General features: G+C 38.4%; 2 protein-coding genes across 3 annotated transcripts in view; one reads left to right on the plus strand and one right to left on the minus strand.

Annotated features, from left to right (window-relative positions):
- The window catches only part of dtnbp1b (dystrobrevin binding protein 1b), a 59,864-nt gene extending 56,980 nt beyond the window's left edge, over positions 1 to 2,884 (plus strand). For both annotated transcript variants that reach the window (XM_079828941.1, XM_079828942.1), the window contains exon 4: positions 1,875 to 2,884. In XM_079828941.1, the coding sequence (XP_079685067.1) occupies positions 1,875 to 2,185 (311 nt within the window). In that variant the 3' untranslated portion in view covers positions 2,186 to 2,884. The remainder of the gene's footprint in view (positions 1 to 1,874) is intronic.
- A 912-nt stretch (positions 2,885 to 3,796) lies between these two features.
- Positions 3,797 to 27,542, minus strand: part of jarid2b (jumonji and AT-rich interaction domain containing 2b) — a 111,193-nt gene continuing 87,447 nt past the window's right edge. The window contains exons 5-18 of the mRNA XM_079830099.1: positions 25,480 to 25,647; positions 21,308 to 21,507; positions 15,675 to 16,917; positions 14,515 to 15,029; positions 12,281 to 12,373; positions 11,846 to 11,964; positions 11,674 to 11,744; positions 11,438 to 11,552; positions 10,357 to 10,462; positions 10,053 to 10,235; positions 9,824 to 9,954; positions 9,276 to 9,459; positions 7,833 to 7,940; positions 3,797 to 5,875 (exon numbers count right to left, since the gene is read on the minus strand). Of these exons, the coding sequence (XP_079686225.1) occupies positions 5,684 to 5,875; positions 7,833 to 7,940; positions 9,276 to 9,459; positions 9,824 to 9,954; positions 10,053 to 10,235; positions 10,357 to 10,462; positions 11,438 to 11,552; positions 11,674 to 11,744; positions 11,846 to 11,964; positions 12,281 to 12,373; positions 14,515 to 15,029; positions 15,675 to 16,917; positions 21,308 to 21,507; positions 25,480 to 25,647 (3,428 nt within the window). The 3' untranslated portion in view covers positions 3,797 to 5,683. The remainder of the gene's footprint in view (positions 5,876 to 7,832; positions 7,941 to 9,275; positions 9,460 to 9,823; positions 9,955 to 10,052; positions 10,236 to 10,356; positions 10,463 to 11,437; positions 11,553 to 11,673; positions 11,745 to 11,845; positions 11,965 to 12,280; positions 12,374 to 14,514; positions 15,030 to 15,674; positions 16,918 to 21,307; positions 21,508 to 25,479; positions 25,648 to 27,542) is intronic.

The following is a 27,542-nucleotide window of genomic DNA, read 5'->3' on the forward strand; positions in this document are numbered from 1 at the left end:
GAGTGTAATACTTATTTTAAATACACTCTAAAAAAATTCTAGGTAAAAAATAACCCAAGTTGGGTTGAAAATGGACTAACCCAGCAATTGGGTTGTTTTAACTGGGTTAAAACAACCCAATTGATGGATTAGTCAATTTTTAACCCAACTTGGGTTATTTTTAACCCAACATTTTTTAGAGTGTAATACTTATTTTAAATACACTCTAAAAAAATTCTAGGTAAAAAATAACCCAAGTTGGGTTGAAAATGGACTAACCCAGCAATTGGGTTGTTTTAACCCATTTAATAAAAACCCAATTGCTGGGTTAGTCCATTTTCAACCCAACTTGGGTTATTTTTTAACCCAGAATTTTTTAGCGTGTAACTTTTTTTAACCAATACCTAGTATTGAAGGAAATGCAGTATATTTTTAAACTGTGTTTCTCCCAAGTACAAATTAGAAATACTGTCCTGCATCTAGGATTATTTATTTATTTTAGTTTTAAAGTCACAATGAAACGGAAGTATACTCTAAAAATGCTGGGTTAAAAATAACCCAAGTTGGGTTGAAAATGGACTAACCCAGCAATTGGGTTGTTTTAACTCAGCGGTTGGGTTAAATGTTTGCTTAAAACAACCCAATCACTGGGTTAGTCTATTTTTAACCCAACTTGGGTTATTTTTAACCCAGCATTCTTAAAAAATTCTTTAGTATTGTTTAGTATTGATGATACTTCTCCATGAAACGTATCATCATAATTACCATAATTACCAAATGACAACCTGGACGTACTTTGAGGTGTTCATGTCCTTGTCCTTATGCATTTCTATGGCAAAATTATTAACACCAAAATTAATAAGTAATTTGTGTGATCAATAGTCAAAACCCACAGGCTTTATTAATAAACTTTAGTTACACTTTATTTTAAGGTGCCTTTGTTACACTGCAATTATACATTTAAGTACTGAGTAATATTAAGTAACTACTTACTATAGGGTTAGGGTAGGATTAGGGTTTGTGATTAGGGTAACATTGACACTGTAAAACAAAGTGTTACCTAAACTTTTAAAGTTTATTTATCTTTGTTTACCAGGACTGTCCAAATGTGCACCAGGTACATTAAACTGTATTGTATGTCTTTCTTTTTTTATATTACTTTTGCGTTATTATGCAAGACATTAACAATAGTAATAATTATTAAACAGAAATATGAGATTATGAGAAGTTATAACTACTTAACTAAATTTTATTGCTGAAGCCGCCACCATTTTAGTGTTTACTTTCCACTTGACATTGCAGCAGTCAGGTGCTAGTCAGAGCTTTAATAAAAATGTACAAGTTTACAAATTCCATGAGAATGTGAATGCTTTTTACAAGAAGGAATCTCATAACTACGATAAAATCTATAGGTACATGCAATCTTTTGGAGCAGTTCTCACCAATGATGCTTTAATGTGCTGTCACATTTATCTTTGAACTGCTAAAATTCCAGGGGTGAAATGTAGTCATGCCATTAGGAATCCTCACAATTGGGAATTTTGCATGGGGGACATGTGATTTGAAAATTTCCCCACATGGATTAAAGTTTGTTGAACTTTTAACGTGCATTTGCCAGGTTTACCCATATAAAACTACTTGGTTTGGCAGTGACCACTGAGCAAGTTTGCTTCCTGCATTGCTATACTAATGACAATGGACGTGCTTTGCCCACATTTCTCTAATGTGACAGCGCTGTCACAATGGACGGTGGTACAAGTGGTAGGCATCTTACAAGGTTTTGGAAGAGATCTCCTGTCTCCTCCTGAATGTTGTCTGACCAGTGTCTCGTTTTTAAAGAGAAATTTCCATGCCTAAACCCTTTTGTTCTTCCTGTCTAAATGCTTCTCTCTCAGGTCCAGATGTGGAATCGTTCACCTCTGAGATCACTCTTCAGGTGCCCACACAGGCGGACCTGAGACACAAGCTTGCATCGCTGTCCTCCACCTGCACGGACTCAGCCAGCCAAGACACGGAGGCAGGGGAAGAGGAGGAGTACAACGATGATGATGATGATGATGATGAAGATGTTGAGCGGGGACAAGCAGCCAACCGTGGCTGTCTGCTTGTCCAGCCAGATCTGGAAGAGGTCGAGGTGGATGCCAGGTTACCCGAAAGAGAACAAAACAAGCCAATTAAGAACTGTGAGAGCAGCAGCTCATCATGAAAGCACAGAGGATGAACGACAGACTGTAAGAGGAAGTGATGCAATTAGCGACGTGCTATGCATTTGCGTCAAACGGAAGAGTACACATTTGTGTTTTATGAAACCCTTTTGGTTTTTGTAAAGAAATTCTTTGTCATGTGCTGTGAAGTATAAGCCCGATCCTGTGCCTGCCCTCACAAATCAATAAATCTCTTTTATTCTGTTGGACATTCACTGCATATAGGTTTGCTATTGTTGTCAGTTACAGCAATATAAAAAAAAGACAAATTACTAATTATATGCCTTTCACTCTACAAACTTAGTTTGATCAATTTCTATATTGTACATCAAGATCTGGAGTATTTCCAGCTTTTAAAATGGCTTTAGATCAGAAATGTTCCAAAATGTCAGAACTGTTGTGTATTTTATGAGGTACATGTCTGTCTCATCTTGTGTATAAAATCAATAATGCTTTAGAGGCCTCGGGCTCACCAGAGTATGACTTTCATTGTTATGATGAAAACACCAACATTTAGTCTATGAGTCAAGCTTCAATTCTTCAAACTGTCAGCATGTTTCTACACCAGGGAACACAATGTGGACATGTAGGGACTAGGAACTAAGTTCAAATGTAACATTTAAATTCAGTTTAAAAATCTCTTGCAGATCCTTGACTTTTAAAATATTCTAAGATGATAATATATGTACTTTTCACCTCTGTATTCACCTCTTATTGTCCAAGCACCAGGATTTTACACCAGGGGTCAATAAATGTACAATGGGCAGTCTGTAGACTACCACACTACTATTAGTACTAAATAAATAGTTATACAAAATAATTGAATAAAGACACATTAAAAGCGTATTATAAGTAATAATAATAATAATAGCTACTACTACTACTACACTACTTTGTATGTGTGTGTGTGTGTATTATTTAAAAAATTATATATTTTTAAAACTTTTGATTCATTTTAACTTTCATTAATACTACTACTACTACTACTACTACTACTACTACTACTACTACTACTACTACTACTACTACTACTAATAATAATAATAATAATAATAATAAAAGGTATAAATAGTATTTAATGAATATACTTTAACATTTAACATACAAAGACATATTTCAAGGACATAAGTATTATTAATATTACTAGTGCTAAACAGATATTTTAAAGTATTATTTATAACAATTTATTACTATGACTAAATATACAATTATTGGATATTTTTAAAGACGAGCATTTAAAAAAAAAAATTAAATATATTTTTTCATAAAATTATTTTTATTTGAATTACTGCTACTACTACTACTAATACTACTACTACTACTACTAGTAGTAGTAGTAGTAGTAGTAGTATTAAATAGTAAAAAAACGATTTTAAAGATGACAAGTATTATAATTTATAATTATAACATGATTATTAATAATTCTTTCAAAATGTGTTTTTAAATGTGGTTAACTAGTAATATAATCTTGTTATTAATGACAATTATACAGTTGAATTCTAACAAGAACCTCTGAGAGTCTGTGGGTCAGAAAAAAATTATCTTGTTTAACACATTCGCCCTTCAAACCAGTATAAAGGTCAGAAATGAAGGCACAGACTGACAGTGAATTGTCCATGAGTTTTTATTAAACCTTAAGTACAAATTGAAAAAGTAAAAAACAAAACAAAACAAAATAAAAACAAAATAAAACTGGCAATATAACCAACATGAAATCTTTCCTCGTGAGAGGAAGAGCTGAGACGCAGTACTAATAAATTAACTCGCCTGACCGTGAGCAAATCTCTCATATTGTAGAAAAAGGAACCAAAAACAGCAAAACAAATCTGAGTAAAATACATTGTAAGGCCATAACTTGACTTGGTTTTCATTAAATACTCCTAAAACAGTTCAGTCTTCTGTTAAGGACAACAACCAATAAATTGGATTATAGTTTTTTTCCCTTGACAGTCACCACTGGCAAGCTCAGTGCAACATGAGTAGCTACTACAATGTTGAATTTTCAGTAATGAAAATGTAAAAACCTTTTTTTTTTGTGAAAGTATTTTCCCTTTTCTTTAAAAAAGTAAACCTAAAAAACAAAACTAGGGGGAAATCGCGACTCCTTATCTTAGTCCTCAGTGATGTAAGCAGCACTTAAAATTTATACACATTACCAGAGCAACCCTGTATGCATCAAACTCCGCACAGCTGAAGAAACTGAAATGTAAGGCTTTTCTTCATCTGACATCATCCATCTATCTATCCTTTCCTTCTGTCACTCCAACAAAGGCTCAAGTATTAAAGACATTTACAGGATTATGTACAAAAGGTGATTTCCTTAACTTTCTTTAAATCAATGATACTTCTGCAAAAATGAAAAGACAACAAAAAGAAACAATAATAACAACGATTAAAAAAAAAAAAAAACTTGGACTTGTATTTCACATTTTACACCCTCTGAATAGTGGCTCTAACTTGAGATAGCAAAAACAAAAGATCAAATAAAAAGGCAAAAACACAAAATATAATAATTACAATAATATAATATAATAATTAATGTTAACTGGTACAGATGAATCAATAAGTCTGGAAGAATGGAATGTTGACACGATTGCACATCTAGAAGCGGAAAAAGCCTCTGGGCTCTTCCGTCCTGTGGGATAAGAAGGCTTGCGGACAGCACTTCTTTCTTATTACCTTTTTTTGTATTGATATACAATAAAAGAAGAAGAAAAAAAACAGCACCAAAAATAAAGAAAGATCTCCCCGCTAAACATCAGGCACAGTTATCGCTCGTAAGCGTCAGCGTGGGAGGAACCCTTCTCACTATCGGGACGGGACCCACTCATTCATTCCCCAACACCCGCTTCCTCAAGTACAGCTCGACCCGCTGCCATGGAAAAAAACAGCGTTCCCCGAATCCACAGAGGACAGTGTGAAATGAAAAGCAGATGAAAAAAACAAACAAAAAAAACAAAAACATTAAAACAAGACAAATTTCAAGTGTTTACCATCTTTAGAGCTGCGTATACCGCAGAGGAGCTGCATGGGGAGTAAATGAATTCAAATCAAAACAAAAGTGATGTCATAAAACAAAAACACGAAATGAAAAAAAAACAAAAAAAACAAAACAACGTTCTTGGGCAGCTCCATCAAGCACCAACATTCAAAGGAAAGGGGCCAGGAAAAATGAGGAGAGAAGCACCCATTTGTCCCAAGGTTCACAGTTCAGGAGGAGCGTGTGTGCAGTCAATGGGGCCGAAGACGAGGGGGAAGAGGGTCCAGGCAGAAAAGATGACATCATACTCACACCTGTCAGTGAAATGCACACCTGGGACCATGTGTCTCTTAATGCTATCAAACATCTGGTGAATAAAAACTAGTGCGCTAGTGCAAAAAAAGGCAGCCTGCTTTCAACACAGGAAACTCTGCCCTGCTATGTGGGTGATAAAAGACAGACAAAATGTAGGGAGGGAGAGGAAATCGATTGGTTGACGTAGGCGACCGTGCGGCGTTTCTCACGAGACGGCAGCGGTGGCACTTTTGGATAGGTGGGTTGGCAGGTGGGTCAGGGACAGCTCCACGGTGGCTCTCTTGCGGGGGCCGCGCTTGCCTGGCGGTTTGGTGGGGCTGGAGCCGTTACAGCCCTCTGCCACGCTTCTCACCAGGGCTTTACCGCACACCTGATTCACCAAACTATTGATCTGCTCCTGAGGGACCACACAGAGACAAAGAGAAAGCATGGTGAAAAACTGCAAGCCTTAGTGCTCAATTGGGATTTCTTGTTCGGATCAGATTTTTTTGATTGGCTGTTCACATTTCTTTTTAAATGTGGCCAATATCAGATTCGAGTGTGAATGGATCACAGTCCCAAACTGACCCGCATGCACAAAAGAACAATAGCTAGGTGGCGAGCAGCAAGCTGTCATACAGATGTAAACGTGGAGGAGTTTACGTGATCATTTATAAGCTGATTGTGTGTGAATGCAATAAGGAGAACGAAAATGAGGGGAAAGAGAGCAAAGTTTCTCTTTTCTATTTGATCGTTTTCCCTCAAGTTTTGCTTGTATAGAGCTGTCACCATACTTTAGACCTCAATGAGTTATTCTTAATCGCTTTGACTGTCTTAAAATTCTATAAACTGTAAGTGTAATTGTCACAACTGTTTATGGGACTCACTCAAAACAATTTCATTCATGCTTAAAAACCTAGTTATCGTGTGATTAAATTGGCCAATAACACCAAAATTAAATGCTAGCAAGAAGCGTTTGGGAAAACATTTGCGACAACTGCTTTCTATTTGAGTATATTTTAAAATAAAATGTATTTCTGTGATGCAAAGGTGAATTTTCAGTGGCCATTACCCCAGTCTTCAGTGTCACATGATCTGTCAGATATCATTTTAATATGCTGATTTGGTTTCCATCACAGAAAATAATGTTTTAAAAACAGTCAAATCAAAACAGTTCTTTGAAATGTTCATAATATTTCACAGTACTGCTGTTTTAACTGTATTTTTGATCAAATAAATGCAGCCTTGGTGAGCATAAGAGACAACTTTCAAATAGAAAAATAAAATAAACAAAACTAATTATTAAAAACTTTTGACCAGTAATGTATACAGAAATGTTCTGGGAAAAGGCAATACTGTAGTACAGGGGTTTTCAAACTGGGGTCCGTGGAAAAGTCTAGAAAAAAAACTGTAAAATTAAAAAAAAAAATAATAATCATAATAATAATTTGATTAAAATTAAATAATAAAGCAATAAAATAGATTTTAAAAAATTTGATAAAAAATATTAGTTATTAATCTATTAAATAAATTACATTAGATTAAAATTAAATAAAAAATATTAATATAAATAAAAATGTTATTAAAATTAAATAAGCAGAAATAAATAATACATATAGCAATACATGTGTATCGTCTATAAATTAGTGTTAAAGTGAGTGTTTATAAAAGACAGATGCCTGATAAATTTTAGAATGGGGTCCCTCACACATGGATACTCATATTTTGGGGTCCATGGCATCTAAAAGATTGAAAACCCCTGCTGTAGTACACAGAAAAAATCTATTTTTGTAGCTATGTGACATGTAAATAGAAAATATACATGCATGTCTGACAGATTATGCAAATTGAATGGATCATTTTGTACGTGCTTGCTCTTTCGATGAAAGACTTTAGAAGTTGTGAAGAGCGTGAGCATTTCACTGAGAATCAACTTGCTCAGAAATCATTTAGTGTGCAAATTGTAGATATTTGTACTTACTCTTTTGCACACGTGCCAAAACACATGCAGTTTGCTTAAATGAACAAGAAACTCAAATCTGGTGTGAACAAGAAACTAACAAGAGATCTGAACTTATTGTTTTGAGAGAGAAAAACAAAATCTAATTTCAAAACTGAGCCACAGCAATTAAATAAAAACTGTAACAGAACACTGGATCCACAGAAGCTCATTTGCATGGGGAAAATACATGCGCTTGCATCATTTCAGTGGTAATGTTTATCAAACGCTTGTTGCTAGCATTTGCCAGAGCACAACATTTTAGGAACGGACAGCAGCAGTACAGTTAGGAGGGTTGTTGAACCCTTGAGGGACTTCTAAGCAAAAGCATCACAACAGCGCCCCCTGCAGGTATGCTTCTGGTCATGTGTCTTACCTCATCGTAGCGGTACATCATCTTGAGGCCGCGGCAGCTTTTGTTTCTCTCCACGTAGTGCAGCGCACACTCCAGACAGAAAACCACATTTTCATTCTCCTGCACCACCTGCAGCATTAACAACAACCATTAGCTCAATTAAGATCATAACTCATTTGAAACACTCATGTGTTAGTGATGACTGAAAGTGAATTATCAGCATTGGAAGTAAATTACAGCTAGGAACACTAGAACTGTTAAGTTCTGTTAAGATGAAAAACTCCACAAAAAAGCTACTATAATGGTATACTATTATAGTATACCAAGAACAAATGATATTATAGAATACTACAGTATATATTGAAATGGTTAATAAAGCATATACTGTAGGCTGCACTGTAGTATAGTGCTGTATTGATTAGATCAGGGGTTCTTAAGCCTTTTAACTCCAAGACCCCCCATTGTCAAAGACAGCATTTATAATTCTCTCAAATTATTTCTGGTACTTCTGCTATTAATTACAAAACTGTACTTTCTACTCTATAAAATATTTTAGAGCTTGACAATTTGTCTAATTAATCAAATCTATATTCCTTATAAAAATGTCCATGACTTTTGAAGATTTTATTAATTGGCATGGATTAGAAATCACACTTTTCAAATTCCCTCATACTGTATATCCAGGTTTTCCAAGACCTTGAGAGCACCTGATTCATAAATAAAAATGACAGTTGTTGAGAAAACAAATTTAAATAAGATATATGTCATCATTATATTACATTTGAGGTGTTTTAGCTCTTTTTTTAGTTTTGTCTTATTCTTAATCATTTTAAAATTACCCTTAGTGGTTCCTGCAACAAATGGTATAGGTTATATGCACTACAGCATTAATATTATTATAGTATAGACTGTACTGACTGTCGAAGTACAGTATAGTTTTTACAGTAACACTTTAGAATGGTGAACACATTCACTATTAACTACGACTTTTGCCTCAATAAATTCCAAATTTTATGCTTATTAATAGTTAGTATTAGTAATGCATTTTTGTAACATTTAAGTTTAGGTATTGGGTCGGATTAAGGGATGTAGAATAAGGCCATGCAGAATAATGCTTTGTAAGTACTAATAAACAGCCAATATCCTAGTAATATGCATTCTAATAAGCAACTAGTTAATAGAGAAATAAACCCTAAAATAAAGTGTTACCATTTTTACACGATGACTCAATAATTATTAAACTATTGATTCTAAATAGTATATGAGAAATGAATTAGTGCATCCCAAATCACAGTATGTTGACAATAGGGTGTCAAATTTGCCTATATGATACACTATGATATAAATGTTTTTGGGCTTATATGGACTAATTTGGGAGTGTGTAATGGTTTCGAATCAAAGCTACAGTACAAGTACATGCTTTTAGAGCACAAACTAAACATTCAAATTAGGACAGAATCTCACCATAGATAAGTAGCAGAGGTGCTGGCACGTTTGGCAGCGTCTCTCGGATGACTCCAGCGCCAGCCACTTGCGTGGTTTCTTCCTGGTGTCAGCAGGTGATTGGTTGTTGTCATGAGTGCAGTAGCGTGCGGAGGAAAGCAGCCCTGCTTCATACAGTTCCTGCCTTTGCTTCATCTCTATGTTCCTGTAGGACATCAGCACACGCTCTTGACGACTGCTTTGCCATTGGTTATAATGTTTAAAGAGGCCATATTATGCCCTTTTACAAAGTCTTGATTTTGGTTTGAGTCTACTAGAATCGGTTTTCATACTGAGGAATTCCCAAATGAGGAATATTGTGATGTGTACGTTCCCAGAAGAAAACTCAAGACTACAATTGGGGCGTCAGGGAGTTCAGAAACAGTGCTTACAGATATAGAGAATAACTCCCTTTGTGCTTTGTAACTTTGCAGGCCTTTTTCATGCTCAAGCAGCAACATTCCCCACTAAATAAAAAGTTCAGAACCATCATGACTTCATTGTTTCCACATCAGGATGGGTTTGCTTACCTGAGATCTTTGAGAAGAGAAGAGATTGTACCAAGCACAAGTCTGTTTTCTCGTTTGGCCTCGGCTGTGGCGATCTGGTAGAGTAGCTTCTCCATAGAGAAGGGTTTTGCTATGCGCCTGCATTTCAGGTCCTGCGAGAGAAGTGCAAACATGTAGAGCGTCTTCGAAACATCTCGTAAACGTTTATTTGTCGTCCTGCAGGTGGATGTGGAAAATGTGAAAGTCTCACCTTAGCAGCCTCGTAGCCCAGGTTCATCCACTGTGGTGTGGCAAAGTGCACAGTTTCGGACACACTGTAGCCACAGCACACCCTGGACACGAACGCACCGGGGAAGACCACCACGAACTGCCCGCTCTGCTGGACCGTACGGTGGACCTTTATCCCCTCGCGACAAAGCACCTCCGGAGAAATCTGGAGAAATACACATGTTTAAGTTCTTTGTACAAGAGCACTACATTCAAAAGGCAATGTGTGCGTGAAGTCAGCAGAGCCAAAATTCCACACAAAGGTAATGCTATTTTTACTGACTTACCATTACATTCTTCTCCAGCATTTCCAGTCCCGGTGTGCCATTGGCCTGTAGCAGTGTGTGCACCACTTTATCAAGCTTTGTCTTTTCCTCAGCAGGAATAGAATACCTGTAATGCGACAGGCAAAACTTCCTGTCAGTGTCATTGTTTGAATGACATAAGGTAACAGCCCTGTCTGCTGGCCCCTAAACCGGCCTTGGCTTTATAATGCATGTAAGAAAAAAAACAAACAGCTGACACTAGTCTGAGTGAAATGCACACTGTAATCGGCTGTGTTTAACAGAGCACAGCGCCCTCTAGAGGTGAAAGATTACAATACAGCTGAGTAAGGAAAGACATTATTAGAACACAACCCTTTTACACTGATATGACTGTTATCAGTGTTAACTAAAACAAACGATTAATCTCTAGAATAAGAATTAGAAATTTTGCCTTGGCAACTAACTGAAATAAACAGCTGAAATACTAAAATGACTAAAAATACATTTAATTATTTTATTTAAAACAAAAGCTATATAAAGAAACAAAACTGATAAAAATGACAAAAGCACATGAATGAAAATGAAAACTGAAAAATATACAAATAAAAGTGAACTCAAAATTAATAAACACACACATATATAAGTGTATTTATAGAATAAATACTATAATAGTATATATTGTACACACAATTGTACACAAAACAACAATGCAAATTGTATGGTGTTCTGTTACATTCTGAAATATGTATGAAAATGTTTTAGATTTCCCAGATTATTAAATTATTAAAATAATTTAGTATATAATAACAAAACATTTTAAGATAATTATGTAAAAAAACAGTAACATGAACAATGTATACACTGTCAGCAATATTTATTTATAAAATGTAAATTATTAATAAATAACTATTAAATTGTGAATTATTCACTGTTATTTTATACTTTATTTAAATTTTTAATCATTTTTATTAATTTACTGTTTGTTAATCTGCTATTGAAATGAACATCACCTAACAACCCAATACTGTTTTATGGGGCAAAAATGTTCAATTCAATTATTTTAAAGTCAATGTAGCCCCAGTATCTGGAAACAAAAACTTACCAAATGCAATCAGCACCAGTGTGTAAGTAATCAATGTATGGAAGGCGGTTTTGGTCTTGTGACCAGCATGAGGTAGAAAAGACCATGCCGATGTTCAGCCAGGGAATAGTAACCCCTGTGAGATAGAACAAGAGAGATAGAGACAGAGAGGGGGGTGATGACTTATTCAACAAAGGAACTTTGTATGATGAGGAGAGGAGTGTACTTCCTGCAGCTGATGACAATAGTGCACTCACCAGGCACAGCACCAAGATGGCGCAGAATGGATCCAGAGTTATTGGGAACGACATTGAGGTTCCATCCATGCCTACAGAGAAAGAGAGAGCGAGATTATGGCAGAATAATTTTTATAAATGGTAATACATATTATGCCTTTAATTCATCTCTCAAAATGAAAGCAGCGCTTACTTGGAGAAGGGTTCGGACTTGCCCACAGGGAAGCCGCTTCCATGTGTGTTTGTGTCCACTTTCCCATAATGCACTGCTATATGGCAGTCCCTCTGCTCCACTATCCGCCAGTAATCTTGCTATATAAAGAAAAGCAGGACAGATGGAGATGAAGAGAAATGGCAGGATAAAGAAACAAGGAAATATGACAGAAAACAAGGAAACTACTGTTGTGGGACATGCTTACAAAACATGCAACATGGAAAATACATGCTATTATTATTATTATGAATATTATTATGTAAGTCACACTGCCTAAAATACTTGATTTTTCAGTGTGGATACTGGTCACTAGGGGGATCAGAATCCACATTTTACATCAATCATAAAAGTTACAAACTAAACCTGTACATATGTATCTGGTGAATGGTTAAAATACAGGAAATATGTGTGTACCTCAACTTCAGCAGCCCCAGGCTCTTTGTTGAAGCACATCATCATAGTATTTCTTGCTATTCTGTAAAAGGTGGTCAAAGATACCGATCTCCCCTGGAAAAAAATATTTTAAAAAATGACAATAAACAGTAAGAAAATGTGCAAAATAATCTGACATAAGCTCTCTTATTAACAGATTCAGGAAGTTCTCAAAAACAAGCTTTAGATTCAATTAAATATGTCAAATTAGCATTGCATTCTGTATATTGGTACCATAAATATGGATTGTTCTGCTCAAATTAAGGATAAAACTTCTAAAGTTCTTTATAGGCTGGTCTAGCTTAACACACACGTGCTTTTTGATATGGTTTACTTTAAAAGGCAGTTCTTTATTTCCTTTCTTTACATAGATGTCAAGTTAAGAACAGCAGTTTACCCATTCATTGTTCTACAAGTTGTCTATTTCCTCTTCTTAAACGCCACACACACACACACACACACACACACACACACACACACACACACACACACACACACACACACACACACACACACACACACACACACACACACACACACACACACACACACACACACACACACACACACACACACACACACACACACACACACACACACACACACACACACACACACACACACACACACACACACACACACACACACACACACACACACACACACACACACACACACACACACACACACACACACACACACACACACACACACACACACACACACACACACACACACACACACACACACACACACACACACACACACACACACACACACGTAGAAAAAAAAAAACCTCACTCTTCAACCACATAACAGCACAGATAACTATAGACAAAGGCAATCGCCAGGTACCGCACTGGAGATGAACATAGTGCTGTGTGTGTGTGAAGCTGAGCTGTGACCTATATTCAGTCACCATTCTGTAAAGAGGCCCACTCCCACACTACCGCCCAACAGAGTGTGTTACCTCAGACAACAACATTCACACAGACAGACGGGGTGCTATAAGAGTCAGCGGGGTATTTTTTATAGGGCTAGAGAAGCAGACGGAGTCAACTTACATCGACTATGGCTAAGAACTCAGCCTCACATACACCAGGAACTGAGGGCCTGGGAACAAGCCCTCTCACAAAACAGCCACTCTCACGATACCCACAGTTATAGTTCTTTTTCCTTTTACCACTGGTTCTCTCGCAAACACACAAACCACAAAAACTCTGCCCCATATTTGAATGAGCTGCCTCACTTTCTACATTAGCAAGCTGCCTTCTAATGCAGCATTCTAATCGAAATGAAACCGCATGAGTGACTGAATATAAAAGCTCTTAACACAACTCAACTGTGAAATTAAGTCACTTTTTTTTTTGGTGTGGTTCACATGAAGAGTGATTTTCACATGGCCTGTCTCAATGCAGTCAGGTGCTAGCACTTTGCTAAGCTAATAACTTGATACTCTAATAAACACATCAAATGCACAGCATGCACGAATGCTGGGTGAAATTGTGTTTTAAATTAGATGGAACTATTTTCTACTGGCATTGGTTTTAGTACCGAGTAAAACTAGAAGTCTCGGCAGATAATTGTACAAAAATACAAAAGTGTGCATACACTGCTAAGACTAATTTTGGCCAGAATGAGCACAATCATTTTGCTTCAATTCGGGAATGTGTAAAAGAATGTCTAAAATATTGCCAAGGCAGGCAGCTCACTAAAGCTGGTAAAAGATCTACAGTGTTTTGTACCTGTAAATCTGTCTCAGGAACAAAACAGATGCTCATGCTGGTAGCTTAGCGAGTCAAAAGAGAATACATAGCTCTGAAATAAAGCTTAGACCTGTGATGCAGAGCACAGCACAGAGACACATCCATCAACCACTGTAGAGCCAACCTCAGCAGCATTAAAACCAAAAACATAATATATTAAGCTTTCCTCCCTTTATTCCCAAGCGGTGTGGCACTGTGTTCAGTGTACAGACGAACATAGTTATCACACTTGATATTTTGGCACGTTCTCTGGCAGCTCAGTAGTGAGCCCTCTCTACTCTCTCTAAACACTTCATTACCTGAGGATATGGCACATCTGCTAGTCTGACTGACTGAATAAAGTGAATGAAACAAGTTTGACACACAATACTACCATTTCCGAAAGGAAGCACAATAACGTTAGCTTGCCGATTAGCTATTATCAGTAGGAGTGTCTATCACGTCCCTTACCTTGTATATACATTTGTGCTGGTCACTAAGAACACCTTCCTCTTCTGCCTCCTCTTCTGCCTCCTCACGGTCCACTTTCACCCCTTTCTTTTCCTGAGCAAACAGTCTGCGGCGGCCAGCCTGCCGCTGGGTGTCTGGCTCTTTGTTGTGATTGCGGAAGCCATTGCGGTGGTTGAGGCCTGTGAGTCCATTCTTGGGTTCGAAACGGGGAAGAACCAGAGACCGCTGGCCGCTATCCGTGTGGCCCTCCAAAGGTCCCCGCTTGCGTTCCAGAACCTCCTTTTCTGCCAGCACCTCTTGCTCCAGTTGGCAGTGCTCCTCAGGAGAGAGCAGGTCATAGGAGAGCAGGTACTGGAGGTAGGCCTCCTGGAGCTTGGCCAGACGATCCTGTGCTGATTTGGGAATGCGAAGCAGGTCGGCCAACCGGCTCCATTTTTTCAGGTCCATCACCTGCTGCATTCCACCCATGTCGCAGACAAGCTCAGAAAAACGAGCCAGGTCTACTTCACAGCCACCTGAAGGGGCGACAGAAAGAGGGAAGAATGCACAAACATATGTCAGAAACGTATATTAGCAGTTAATGTATCGTTTCCAAACATAACTCAACTAAACCACTGCAACTATGAAAGACTGAACCATCTGCCGCAGAATGAGTATTGACAGCTCCAGAGTTAAAATTCATTACATTTCCCGGTTCATTAATTCTCTAAATACGTTGGTGGAAAAATGGTGGCATCGTTATTTGTCTTTTAAAACATACCGAGACATAACGACTGGAGAAAGTGAGCTAAGGAACTGATGGAGCGTGAGCACCAACAAAGGTCAATTATCAAGTTTAAAACTCTTGTAGGAATTATTGCAGCATACCGGCAGCATTCTAACAGGCTCACAAAAAAATTATTTCTACCATATAATCTGACTGGATCCTCAAACAGCACACAGAATGCTGATGCAAAGCAATGGCTCAAAGCTGCTTTAAAACCGCATAAGCTTGTAACAGTGCTGGACAAGTTCTGGATAAACGGATTCAAAATATGGTATGAAGTAACACCAGTCCAAAATGTTCAAGTTATCCAGATTAAATTGTTCAGGTATGTTTAGTTAGGGTTGCCTTATACCAACAAAAGCAGCTGTAGTCAAAAGGTAATAAAGGGACTCACCTATAAGGGGCGGCTCGTCCATTGAGATGCCCTGAGATTTGAGGTGCTTCTTAATGCAGGCCAGTTTCTGAACATTGGGGCCCCAGCGCCGACCCAGCTTGTGGGTGCGCTGAACCTGTGTCACAAAACGCATCTCGTCGTTGAGTTTGCACTCTGGCCTCCAATCGGGAGGTGGCAGCACTCTGCACAGTCCACACGACTCGGCCCGTTCCCGTACTGAGTCGAGGTACACCAAAGGGTCCTGGAACTCCCTGGAGCTGGGCTTGAAAATGGGCACCTCCCCCTGGGTTGCCCACCCTGCCTTGCACCTTTCACGCTCCCTGTCTGGACGTGGTGAAGGTGTGTGTGTGGGCTCTGCTGGTTTGAAGGACTTGTTGGCTGAGGTAGTGGATGTGGTCCGATTGAGGGCAGGGTTAGTTTGGGCCCTCTGCTGTGCTTGTCTGATGAACATCAGTTTGCCAGCAGAGGCGCGCTTGGGCCGCTGACGTGCTGGCTCAGGGGTTGCGGAGTTCTGGGGCATGCCTGGGGAGGCTGGAGCAGCAGGGGGAGATGGAGGAGGGGCAGGACCCGTTTTCTGAGTAGGGGAGGCAGCCATTTCAGTGATACTATGTGCAATAGTGACGGTGTTGGGGGACTTGAACTGACTCAGGGCCTTCTTGCTGCGAGTTTCCAGTGGGCTAGTTTGCACTTTAGCTTTCTTAACCTCATTAACAGGCAGCTTAGTTTTGGCCTCATCACTCTCAGTTCCAGCTCCAAGGATCGTAATGGCATCACTTCTGCGTTTAGAATTCCGCAGTCCCTGCCGCACTTGTCGGCCATCTTCCTTCTCTTGCCTGGCACTGTGGCGTCCATTAAGCCTGCCATTAAGCCGGCCACCGTTAGTCATCTTATGCACCCCATTCGATAATAGCACCTGTTTGCGGGTTTTTGCATTGATACTTTGGGCTTTTCCTGAGTGAGAGAGCTGAGGCCGGCCAGGGCCGTTGCTGGTTGGATGATGAGAATGATGGAGGTGGTTGTTGCTGTAAGCACGGAGGCCAGCAGAAACAGCATGCTTGCTGTGGTTGAGTTTGGCTTTCTTAACCAGTTCTCGTTTTGCTTTGGTGTAGGTGACGTGGCCCTTGGTCACGGTGGCTGTGTACTTCACAGTTTTGGACGGCAGACGGAAGTCTTTCTGCTTTTTGGCACCGGCCGTGTGCGCGCCGGCTGATGATGCCCGTGTGAGTCCATTTACTTTCGAGACCTGAAGTGAACAGTGGAAGGAGATTGTCATTATCATGCTATATAAAGTGGATCAATGCAACTTACAAAAGGAACTGAGAATTCTCCTTCTCAAACCATCCCCTCAATCCTGACGGCAAAGAATAAGCTCCTAATGTCTATTTGCATACTAAGACAGTCACAGTGCATGTCTCAGCTGACACAATAATACGGACCACAACAGAGCTCCAAAAACTCTAAACCAGAGAAAACAGCAGGGGGAAAAAAAAGAGGGAGGGGAAGTGTACTTGATAGAGGGAGAAGAAAGAGAGGAATGTTTTTATTCAGTGCCAACAGCTGCACAAAAAAAAAAATCCTTAGAAGTAAAATTTAATCATAAAACCCCATTCAAACACCAATTCATAGATGGTTTTATACAGCACATTACACTAAAGTTCTTCAAATTTGGCTTTAATGCCCAAATAAAAGGATCTGTGCTTTCAGCTGATCTGAGGCCCCCAATAAACTTCACAGCAGAGCAGATGCGGCTTGGGTTACGCCCGGCCTCTCATTGTTTAACAGCCACCATGGGAATTGGACTATGCCAGGCTACAAACATAGTCAGCCTCGACTTCTCTCTTCACATTGTTTTCTTTGGCTCTATTTTTCCTGGCAAGACAGAAAGGGTTTGATTTCCTATGCGTGTGTTCTCACAGAGGCAAGAAAAGAAGATGCAGCCGGAGGGTTTTAGTGGGCTAAAACTCCAGGTGAAAAACACAATGTGTTTCTTTGCATTAGAGTTATCTCCAGTGATGCACCGATATGAAAATGTTGGCCAATACCAATAACCGATAATTATTTTTATCTGAAAGCAGATAATCGATATATTGGCCAATCAAAATGTTTATATAATTTTTGAGAGCCTGATTACAAAAACAAGTCTCACTATTAAAAGCCATGTCCCAAGCACACAATTATAATGTTCTCATTATAATTGTATGCAGCATATCTGATAGACCAATCATAATTCAAGCAATTCAAAACCATCATGGCAAACAGTGCACACCTGAAGCATCTCAGCTGAAGGAAATAATCCATTCCTTATCAGCTTTAATATATCGGCCAAATTTTCTTATCGGGCCAATAGCGATAACTTAAAAAAAATGAACATATATCAGGTGATACCAATATGGTGGCCGATGTATCGTGCATCCCTAGTAATCTCATTGGATGGGAAGGAGTCCTGACTTTTGGCTTAAAGTTCTCGACAAGCCTCAAAATAGCATACCACATGAATGATGCATTCAGGTATCCAAAGTTTTCTTTGAACAATGTTTGTGATGAATAGTTTATATAATGGCAACCAATCTCAATGCTGGCTCCAAAGCCAACCTAACTGAAGAAAAAGTGTATGTGTTACATTTTGTTATCTCTTCTTTCAATTAAATTCAAACTGTGTACTGCACATGATTCAGTTCCTAATAAATTTACTGACATTTAATTAAATTTTTATATGCATTTGCCATTTGGAATGCCTGTTATGCTTTTATCCTACTGGTCAGGATAACGAAACACCTATACAAAGAAAAAACATTGCTTCTGGTCACAATGTGAATTTTCACACTTGGTCTGATGGGGTTCATTTTATTACACAGTTTAGATTTTTGTTGGAGCCCTTTTGTGATAAATTCACTCTTTGTAAATAGGTCTTTAGATGTTGTGCCACACCCTCTTACAACCCTCCCCATCCCTCCCACTTTATTTCTCTCTTTAAAATCTCTGTACGCTCTTAATGAGAGGCTGTGTTGCGGTAACAGTGGCCAGGCGGCGGTGATCTCTGGGCCAGAGGTTTACTGTCGGACAGACGAGGAGATTGCCGAGTGTCTTTGAAGTAAGACATCGGCTGTATTGTATTCCTATCAGGTGCAGCCAAACAACAAAGAGAGGCTATTAAAAGATAAGGGGGACTGAAATGTGACCTCCTTCATCAATCGCTTCCCCTTGTCGACGGTGGAAAAAAGCAGCAGGAGGGAGAGGGGGAGAATATAAAAGAAAGCGACAGACTCCAGCCTCAGAGGCAGGCATGATGGATGCTCTCTGCAGGTAGAGTAAGCAAATGTAGCATGATGTCAGCTGCGGCCATGTCTATGTAGCCCCCGTCATCACACCCGCCCCCTTTTGAAATAACACGTCAGTGGTCTATGGCACGCCCCAGCCCATCTGCAGGGCTCTGAGAGTGCAGAATGTGATTGTAATGATAATCCCACTCAGCATAATGCCCGAGTCTGCTGGATGCTGAGTAGAGCTTGTGCGCCGACTGCGCAGCAGAAATTCCACGTCTGGCTCGGTGTAATGAGCGCCATGACCACTAGAGGGCTCACTGATCCCAGAACACTGCCGGAGGGTGCAAGCGAGCCCTGCCGCACGCTGCCAGCTATTATTTAGACTGCCTGAAAAGGTGGAAGAGAGAGAGTGAGAGAAACCTTGTAGGCGAGAGAACACAGGTCACTGGACTGTCCCCAGTGGGCAACCCTTTGAAACCAGGGGAAACGGAGAGTAGGCTGGAGGAAACATAGAAGAAAGCAAGGAAAGAGAATGGAAGGAAGGATGGAATAGTTAAAGGCCGCCCGGCCAGAGACGTGCGATTAAACCTGCTTAACAGCCAGAAACAAAAACAAGAGAACACACACAGTCAGCGGCCAGGCCAGCTCTCTGAAGTGGATCTTGGTCGCACGTGAGCGTGGAGGAGGACAGATGACATCATGTGTTGCTACAGGCCAGCTGCAGCAAAGCAGAAGAATTAACTGAGAACATCTGCAGCGCTGCAGCCCTCACCCCACACACACACACACACACACACACACAGAGTACATGTATATCTATTGGTTAAGACAAGAAAGTCTCTCTCTCAATTCAATTTAGTGCAAATTAGCTTACGTAAATTAAAATAACACAAATCACACAGATGGAGTAAACAAAAAATATATAAATAAGTTGTATAACAGTTATTTGCATTCAGTAATGATTAATGCCTATATTATATTCATTTGGCACATAGACATTAAGCAAACATGTTTTTATCTATCAAAAAAAATATCAATCAGGTTATTAGGTCACTGATTTATTATGTGTATGATCATTTGTTTTATTCTGTCTATAGGTCTATTTCCTTTGCATGTTTTATTGTAAATGTATATTATAATAATGAATATCTATAACATTAAATGAGGGTGGTGTTCAACACGCTTTCTCTTTGGAGAAAGTACCCATGGGCCAAGTACCACAAAGTACAAGAAAACTTCAAAGACAAAGACAAAATATCAAAAAGATTCACAAATATAGTCGTAATTTGGGACAACAATTAACACAGATACAAAAGCAAATCAGTTCAATAATAATTCTGCTAAATCTGATCCTGCACCTGCTGTGAGCAGCATGAGAACTCTCTTATTCCCTGATTATGCAAGTCTGTGCAATGGCAAACACTCATAATAAATAAATAAAATGAATAATTATAAATGTTCCACTACCATTTCTCTTCACAAAATGAGTTGCTGCACACCAATAATGTACTTTACAAAGACTATATATATATATATATTGCCGTTGATGATGGAAGTGTTTTTATAAATACTTCCTTTAAAACAGTGTATCATGTAATACTGTCTCAGTGTTACAAAAGTGTTTATTAATTGCTAAAATGGACAGTAACTCAACACATGATAAACATTCAGCTCATGTGCAAAGGGTCATGCACAGGCCATAGCTCTTCAACACCTGAACACCCTTCAGAAAATTGGCTTTTAAAGAGAGACTGAGAAAGAGAGAGTGAGAGGTCAACAGCTGTCTAATAGATTCTCACAGTATCGCGGACTATGCCGCATCTATCTGTGTTGTTTATTGTGTTAAGTACAGCAGATGAGTGGTAATGTGTTTATGTGCATGTCAGTATAATAACAGGCTTTGTCTGACTCAAGGGTTTAACATTGGGTCAGTCATTGCGGTTAAACTGTTAACCCGCCACTTACAGGTGCCACTGCTAAATTCTGATTCATCGCAATGATTGAAACCGTTCCAAACAGTTCCTCAGTTTGTACTCAGTTTGTAAAAAAAGGCAAAATGTCATCCCATGGTTGAAAAGCTTACAGTGTCAGTGGCATAAAAAAGAGAGAAAGAAAGAGAGAAACAGGGAGGCTGAACCTATCTTTCCCTGCTCTCTGAGGTTCATTGTTCACTTAATCAGTTTTGTGGCCCTCAAAGACGACAGGCTCGTTAATGCCGGAGATGGTGCTGGTCTGATTGTCTGAGGGCCATGTCAGGATCGATGTTCCCTACTGACTAGCAGATTGTCAGCGTGCAAAGCAACTTACATGGGCAATCACTGTACAATCCCTTGTTCTTACAGACACTGGGATGGTTAAGACGGGTGGTACCTGCTTGCGGAGTTCCTCTGCGGCTCTTCTGTAGTTGTGGCCGTTGGTGTTTTGGCTCTTGGCGGTGGCTGCCGTGTGCTTGTGGGAGATATCACCAGACGCATCACACCTCTCGCTACAATCTTTCCCCACAGTCGACTCTCTGCCTCTTGATCTGGGAGTGAGCTCTTTGTCCTTGTGTACCTTATGGCCATTTAACACTGGGGAAAAGAAATAACAAGGTTATTAAAATACACAAAAATATTTGGTAATACTATTTTAGTGTCCTTGTTACATATGTTACTATATGTTAATTTACTATAGTAATAGCTATAAATCAGGCATAATTACATACAACTAACAAAACCAAACCCTAATCCTAACTCGAAACCTATAGTACATGTTGTTAATTAATATTACCCAGTCCTTAAATGTATAATTACACTGTATCAAGGACAATTATTCAGAGTAATGTTACCATATCATCACGCTTAACACTGAAAATTACAATAATTGTAATGTGACGATGAGGTGTTGATATCTAAATCAGAGAAAAAGCATAGGTTCAAGTCGGTGGCAGTTGGATGATTGATATTAACAGCGAATTCGGTTGACGTTAGAACTGATCCGCATATCTCTAACTGACAGCTAGTTCTGTTGCCAGTAATGACTCGTGAGCCACCTACGGGTGCATGTGCAAGCATTCTCCTGAATATTGCCTTTTACTTGACTATTTATTTACACATGTGACCATGAAGGAACCCAAAAGATTACATTACTTTCATATTGTGGTGCTTGGATTACGTTACTGAAATACTTTTTTCTGCAGTAACTTGTAACTGTAATGGAATACATTTTTAAAGTAACCCTCCCAACTCCGGTTCTTGTTCTTGGTAAAACGCAAACAAAATAACAGATGAAATGCACTCAACCTGACCTTCCATTTCTGGTGTGAGGGATGGCCTAAATATGGGATTAATAAGGCAAAACAACCATTTGGTACTTTGATATGGTCATAAATAAAGTAGCAGGAAACATTTATGATGGGTGGAATAATTCCCAATTGATTCACTTAACATAAAAAAAAAAAAATAGGAGTATACAGTACACACTATTCCGTGAACATAGCTACTGTATAAAACACCAAAAGATGCACAGGCAGTCTATAGCAGTGACAAACAAAACCATTACAGAGAAAGAAAGAGCTTTGACAGACATGTGAGTGACAGAAAGTGTCAAAAGCAAAAACTATTAGGAGAAATAAATTCCACTGCAAGAAAAAACTTGCACAGACGAGAAAAAAAGTCAGCACTTCTATATATACTATAACCAGCCCTGAGAAAGAAAAATTGTCGAGTAAACTGTTGTGTAAAGTATCTTCATAAAGTAGCATAAACAAAAACAAAAAAAATAAAAACAAAAGTAAAGCAAAACCAAAATAAAACTAAAATGCAAAAATAAACTAAACAAAATAGACAAAAAAACTAAAAGTAAAAAACAAAACAAAAGTAAAGTAAAGCAAAACCAAAATAAAAGCAAAACCTCCCTCCCTCCCTCTCATCTGTAAGTTTGTTTTTAATATGCATTTGTACATGCACTTTTTTTCTACAGATAGCACTGTAAATAGTTATTTTCAGCATTTTTGGACAGGGTAGTCTGTCTGTTATCAGGCCCTCTGGACTGCTCTAATTAACACATATTCAAACTGTTCTCTGTATTTATGACTGCTCACTTTAATTTTACAGTGTTTAAATATCAACAGGCAGCAGAGCGTGTCAGCGAAGGGGAAACGGACGGGCTTTCGCGCTGTAAGGCTTGCACTTGGAACTGCTACCGACAGCTGAACTCAATAAAAGGTGTTTAATTTAGAAATGTAAACACGCCTCTGGGTTACTGAGGTTCAGCGAATGAAAGCCGAGCACTGTGGTTTCTCTCGCTCTGAGAGACACACAGAGAGAGAGAGACAGAGAGAGACTGGAGCTTTGCCTGCGCTCCATATTAAAGTGTCACATCTGACATGGGCCAGCTCAGACAACGGGCTGCCTCCAGTCACCGGATAAGATGAGGACAGACAGCACGAGAGCATACGAGAGAGAGAGAGAGAGAGAGAGAGAGAGAGAGAAGGACGGGGAGTTTCCTGATCCTGAGACAGTGTGCATTTCACGCATCCAACCACCTCAGGCGGTCAAGGTGCTCTACATAGACGAAACTTAAAAGATTATAAAAAACAAGGTGCAAATTCCTGAATCTGGGCCAATCTGGAGCAATGAAGATCAATTTTGAATAAAACTGAGCTAAATTATGCATGAACAAGAATAGACAATAGCTTGCACGCTGTCACTGAATCGGTACAGTATGTAATAATCATTGCCACTTACATACTGTACGTTTTAAATGGTTTCAAATTATTTCATGTTTTTACAATTTAGCAATTATATCATTGTCTGTTGTTCTAAAATTACATTATATAATAGTATTATCAGTGATAGCATTCACTCAAAATTATGCATTTCCAGAAAATTATGTATTAAATCTAATAGTGAAATCAAGCATTATGAAAAATATATAGTAGTTTAATAGCATCATTAAAATGACTTCATTTCGTCCCATGTGCTTAACACATAAATATAAACAAGTCTTTATCGCTGACGAAGCCATGTCTTTTGGATGCGAAAAAGGTTGAAAAAGACAATAGACAAGTGAAGGTTATGAATGAATGATTCACAACCTTAGTTGGAAATATTACCCTCTCTGCTGCTCAAATTGGCCTCATATCAGACATTTTCTTTCCTATTAAAACACTTATATATAACCGGTTGTCCCAGTGCTCCACATGGTCCAACACTGTTCACTTTACAATGGAATTCACTGTAATACAGTTGAACACATATTGATTCATTTGTTTGGATTGTGAATTAGGGATTTTCTTGAGCTAATATTGTATTTTCGCCCTCTCAGGAGAACACCGTTTTGTGGACAAACTGCAGAAATAAGATAAAAATGCATGCTGCCGCAAATAAAGCTACATTCTAAAGGAGGAACTATACATGCCAGCAGGCTTCAAAAATAAATTTGATAGCTACACTACCATAGAACTACAATACTTACATAAATGCTTACACAACTAATGTGTGCATATACACAGTATATGTATGTTTATATATAGATGGCAGATTGATCCTCTGATTGCTGTTAAAGACACTTCAACACACTAAATTAAACGCCTCTTGTCTTTCAATTATCTACTGACAGACTATTTTTGTTTGTTAACATGTTTCATTAACACGCATACTCCCCCAATACCTTGCTGCCCTTCTTTAAACTCACACAGCATCTATGAGAGTCTCAACAAAGTGCTCAAAGTGTCTTATAGGACTGTTTTTCCATCATTTGTTGGGGGTGTGTGAGCGTGTGCGTAGTGTACAGTGACACGTTGCCCGCCGTTACTCGGCACAGCTGTGAGCTGAATGCATAAACACCTTGTTACCGCCTTTCCTACTAAAGTGATAATTGGAGTGGAAAGATGGAAGCGTCACGTTCCACTCCAACACAAGATTCCCGTCTTCACACAAGAAGCGGCATTTCTCCTCTCTCTCTCTTAGTGCGCACAGCTTGCACAAAACATGTAGAGTTCCATTCAAAAACTTGGGGTCAGTAAGATTTTTTTAAGAGTCTCTTATGCTCCGCAAGGCTGCATTTATTTAATCAAAAATACAGTAATATTGTGAAATTGTTATTTCAAATTGTAGTAATGTTTTCTATTTTTTTATTAACTTTAAATATTATTTATTCCTGTGATGGCAAAACTGAATTTTCAGCATCATTACCCCAATCCTTCAGAAATCATTCTAATATGCTGACTTGCAGCTCAAGAAATATTTATTTTCTATTATCAATGTTGAAAACAGCTGTTTAATATTTTTGTGAATAGACAGTTCAAAAGAACAGCATTTATTTGAAACATAAATAATTTGTAACAGTATAAATGATTAATGCATCCTTGCTGAATAAAAGTACTTTCTTTAAAAAGAATCGTATCAATATCTGCTATGAAATCTCATAAATTAAGATATTAATGAGACTATTAAATGTAATTTATGATAATATTGCATACTTTTTCACACTAATTAATCATGTAATCATGTAAGACAAACTCAATTTTGCTGTGATTGTTTTTCACCCTCTGTTCTTACCGAATCCGTTGATCTTGCCAGTAGGTTTGCCCTTCTTGGGTGTAGACTGGCATGATGTGGATGCCACACTGGGTGTTTTCTCTTCCTCAATTTCATCTTCATCATCCAGTTCCTCCTCATCCTGAGAGCTGCCGAAGTAGGCCATGTTACTGGGTAATGCCGGTGAGCCTGATAGGCGGGAAAGAGACAGAGAGAGAAAGCGTTAAGGCAGCCACAGGCCCAGCACATTTACTGAGAAGTGGCCGAAGAAAATGGGATAAACCGGCACAGCTCTGTAATCTCAGTGTCTATTGCAGCTGTAATCCTCTCAAAATCAGCTGCTGCTCTGGATGAGATTAGAGACTGTTGCAGCCGTAGGAGCGCTCCTCTGAAGCCTGAGTACATTACATTCCCCTGTTTCTGTGTGTGCTGAGTGGAGATTTGCAGCCACAAGTGACTGTGTCTGACTGACGTTTCGTTTTAAGAGAAACCACGCTTTAAATAACACCAGCAGCACACTGCACATTGCACATTGCAGCCCCAACGTGAAGAGCCCCATAATACACCACTGCTTCTGGATCAGGCAAAGCTTGAAAGATAAAAAGTTAGGCGCAATACACACAGTATACAAACCCACTGAATGACATGAAACCTTCGGAACAAAACAGAACTAAAGCAAACAAAAAACTCAAAACAAAAACAAAACAAACCAACACATTCAAAACGAAAAAAATAAAATAAATGTAGACAGTCATAACTCCAATGCATTTAATTCATTTTATTTTATATAGATATAATTAACATCATAACCATGGTAAACTCACTAGAAAGTTTGTTGTTGTTGACTCAGAAATTGCTAGTAACATACTGAGCTTAACAAAATTTTGAAGTAGAAAGCCTGAAACAGCTTTTTTTTTTTTGTGGACACACCACATTACACAGAAGGTCCAGTAATAGCCAAACATCCATTGGCAACATCAACATTTCTCATACAAACATTGCAAGTGATGTATGTCAAATGCCTGTTGCCCATTAGCTGCTAAAGATGCCCCCTCCCCATCAGCGCAAAAACCTGCACTACTGCACGTCTGCAATTCGTCCGCACTACACCGGGCAACAATTATCATTATCTAGTGCTGTTCCCTGCCAGCCTCATGAATGAAACATGAGTGTGTCGGCCACGGCCCTGCAAATGTGCTCTCATTAGCTCTCTATTAACGTGAAGCTGCAGCCGGCGTGGCTGCGGTGATGATGTCACTGCATACATGTAGCATTTGACATGCCACATTAATAGTTATGGTCCGTGTGACAACATTTATAATAGCAATTGAGACAGGTTGACTGTTCGGGGGAACAAATAAAATGACTGAATGAAGTAGAAATCTTAATGAGGTGCTATTAAATAGACTTCTGTAAAAGAGAGAATTCTGCATTCACTTGAAAGTGATACAATGGATTCTTGTTTAAAATCAGTTACTAAAAAATAAATAAAAAAAATCCTTTTCAGAAATTAAAAAAATACTGAAATAAAATAAATAAAATAAATTTGATTAAAAACATTGCTTTGGAAAGTTTGAGCTGAAGTACTAAAATTACTAAACTAAAAACAAACTGAAATAAAAATGAAAGCTTTACAGAAATATTTAAACAAAAAAAACAATAAAAATTATATTTTTAAAAACTTAAAATTAAAATAAAACGGATAATAATATAATAATAAATACTCATTCAGAATATTTATAAATACTAGAAAAATATTCCAACTAAAATATAACATGGTTTCATAGATTTCATGTTTTTGGGTCATTAATGTAATACTGTGCATGTTAATGCCAATGTTAGGAGTGGTAGAATATTGATAAATTGATACAATTTTGAGGTAAAATATTACAATATCTATCCATCCCAGCATCCCCGTGACACTGCAGAGGATAAAACGGTTTGGAGAATGGATGGATATTATAAACATTTGAAATATTGGCTCTAACCACCTCACGTTTACAATCACATTCTCCACTCCAAGGATTGTCACTCATACAATATGCATGATGAGTTAGAGAAAGAAATTCCCGACAAAGACATAG

Source organism: Gobio gobio, assembly GCF_949357685.1.
Source record: "Gobio gobio genome assembly, chromosome: 11".
Classification (NCBI taxonomy): Eukaryota; Metazoa; Chordata; class Actinopteri; order Cypriniformes; family Gobionidae; genus Gobio; species Gobio gobio.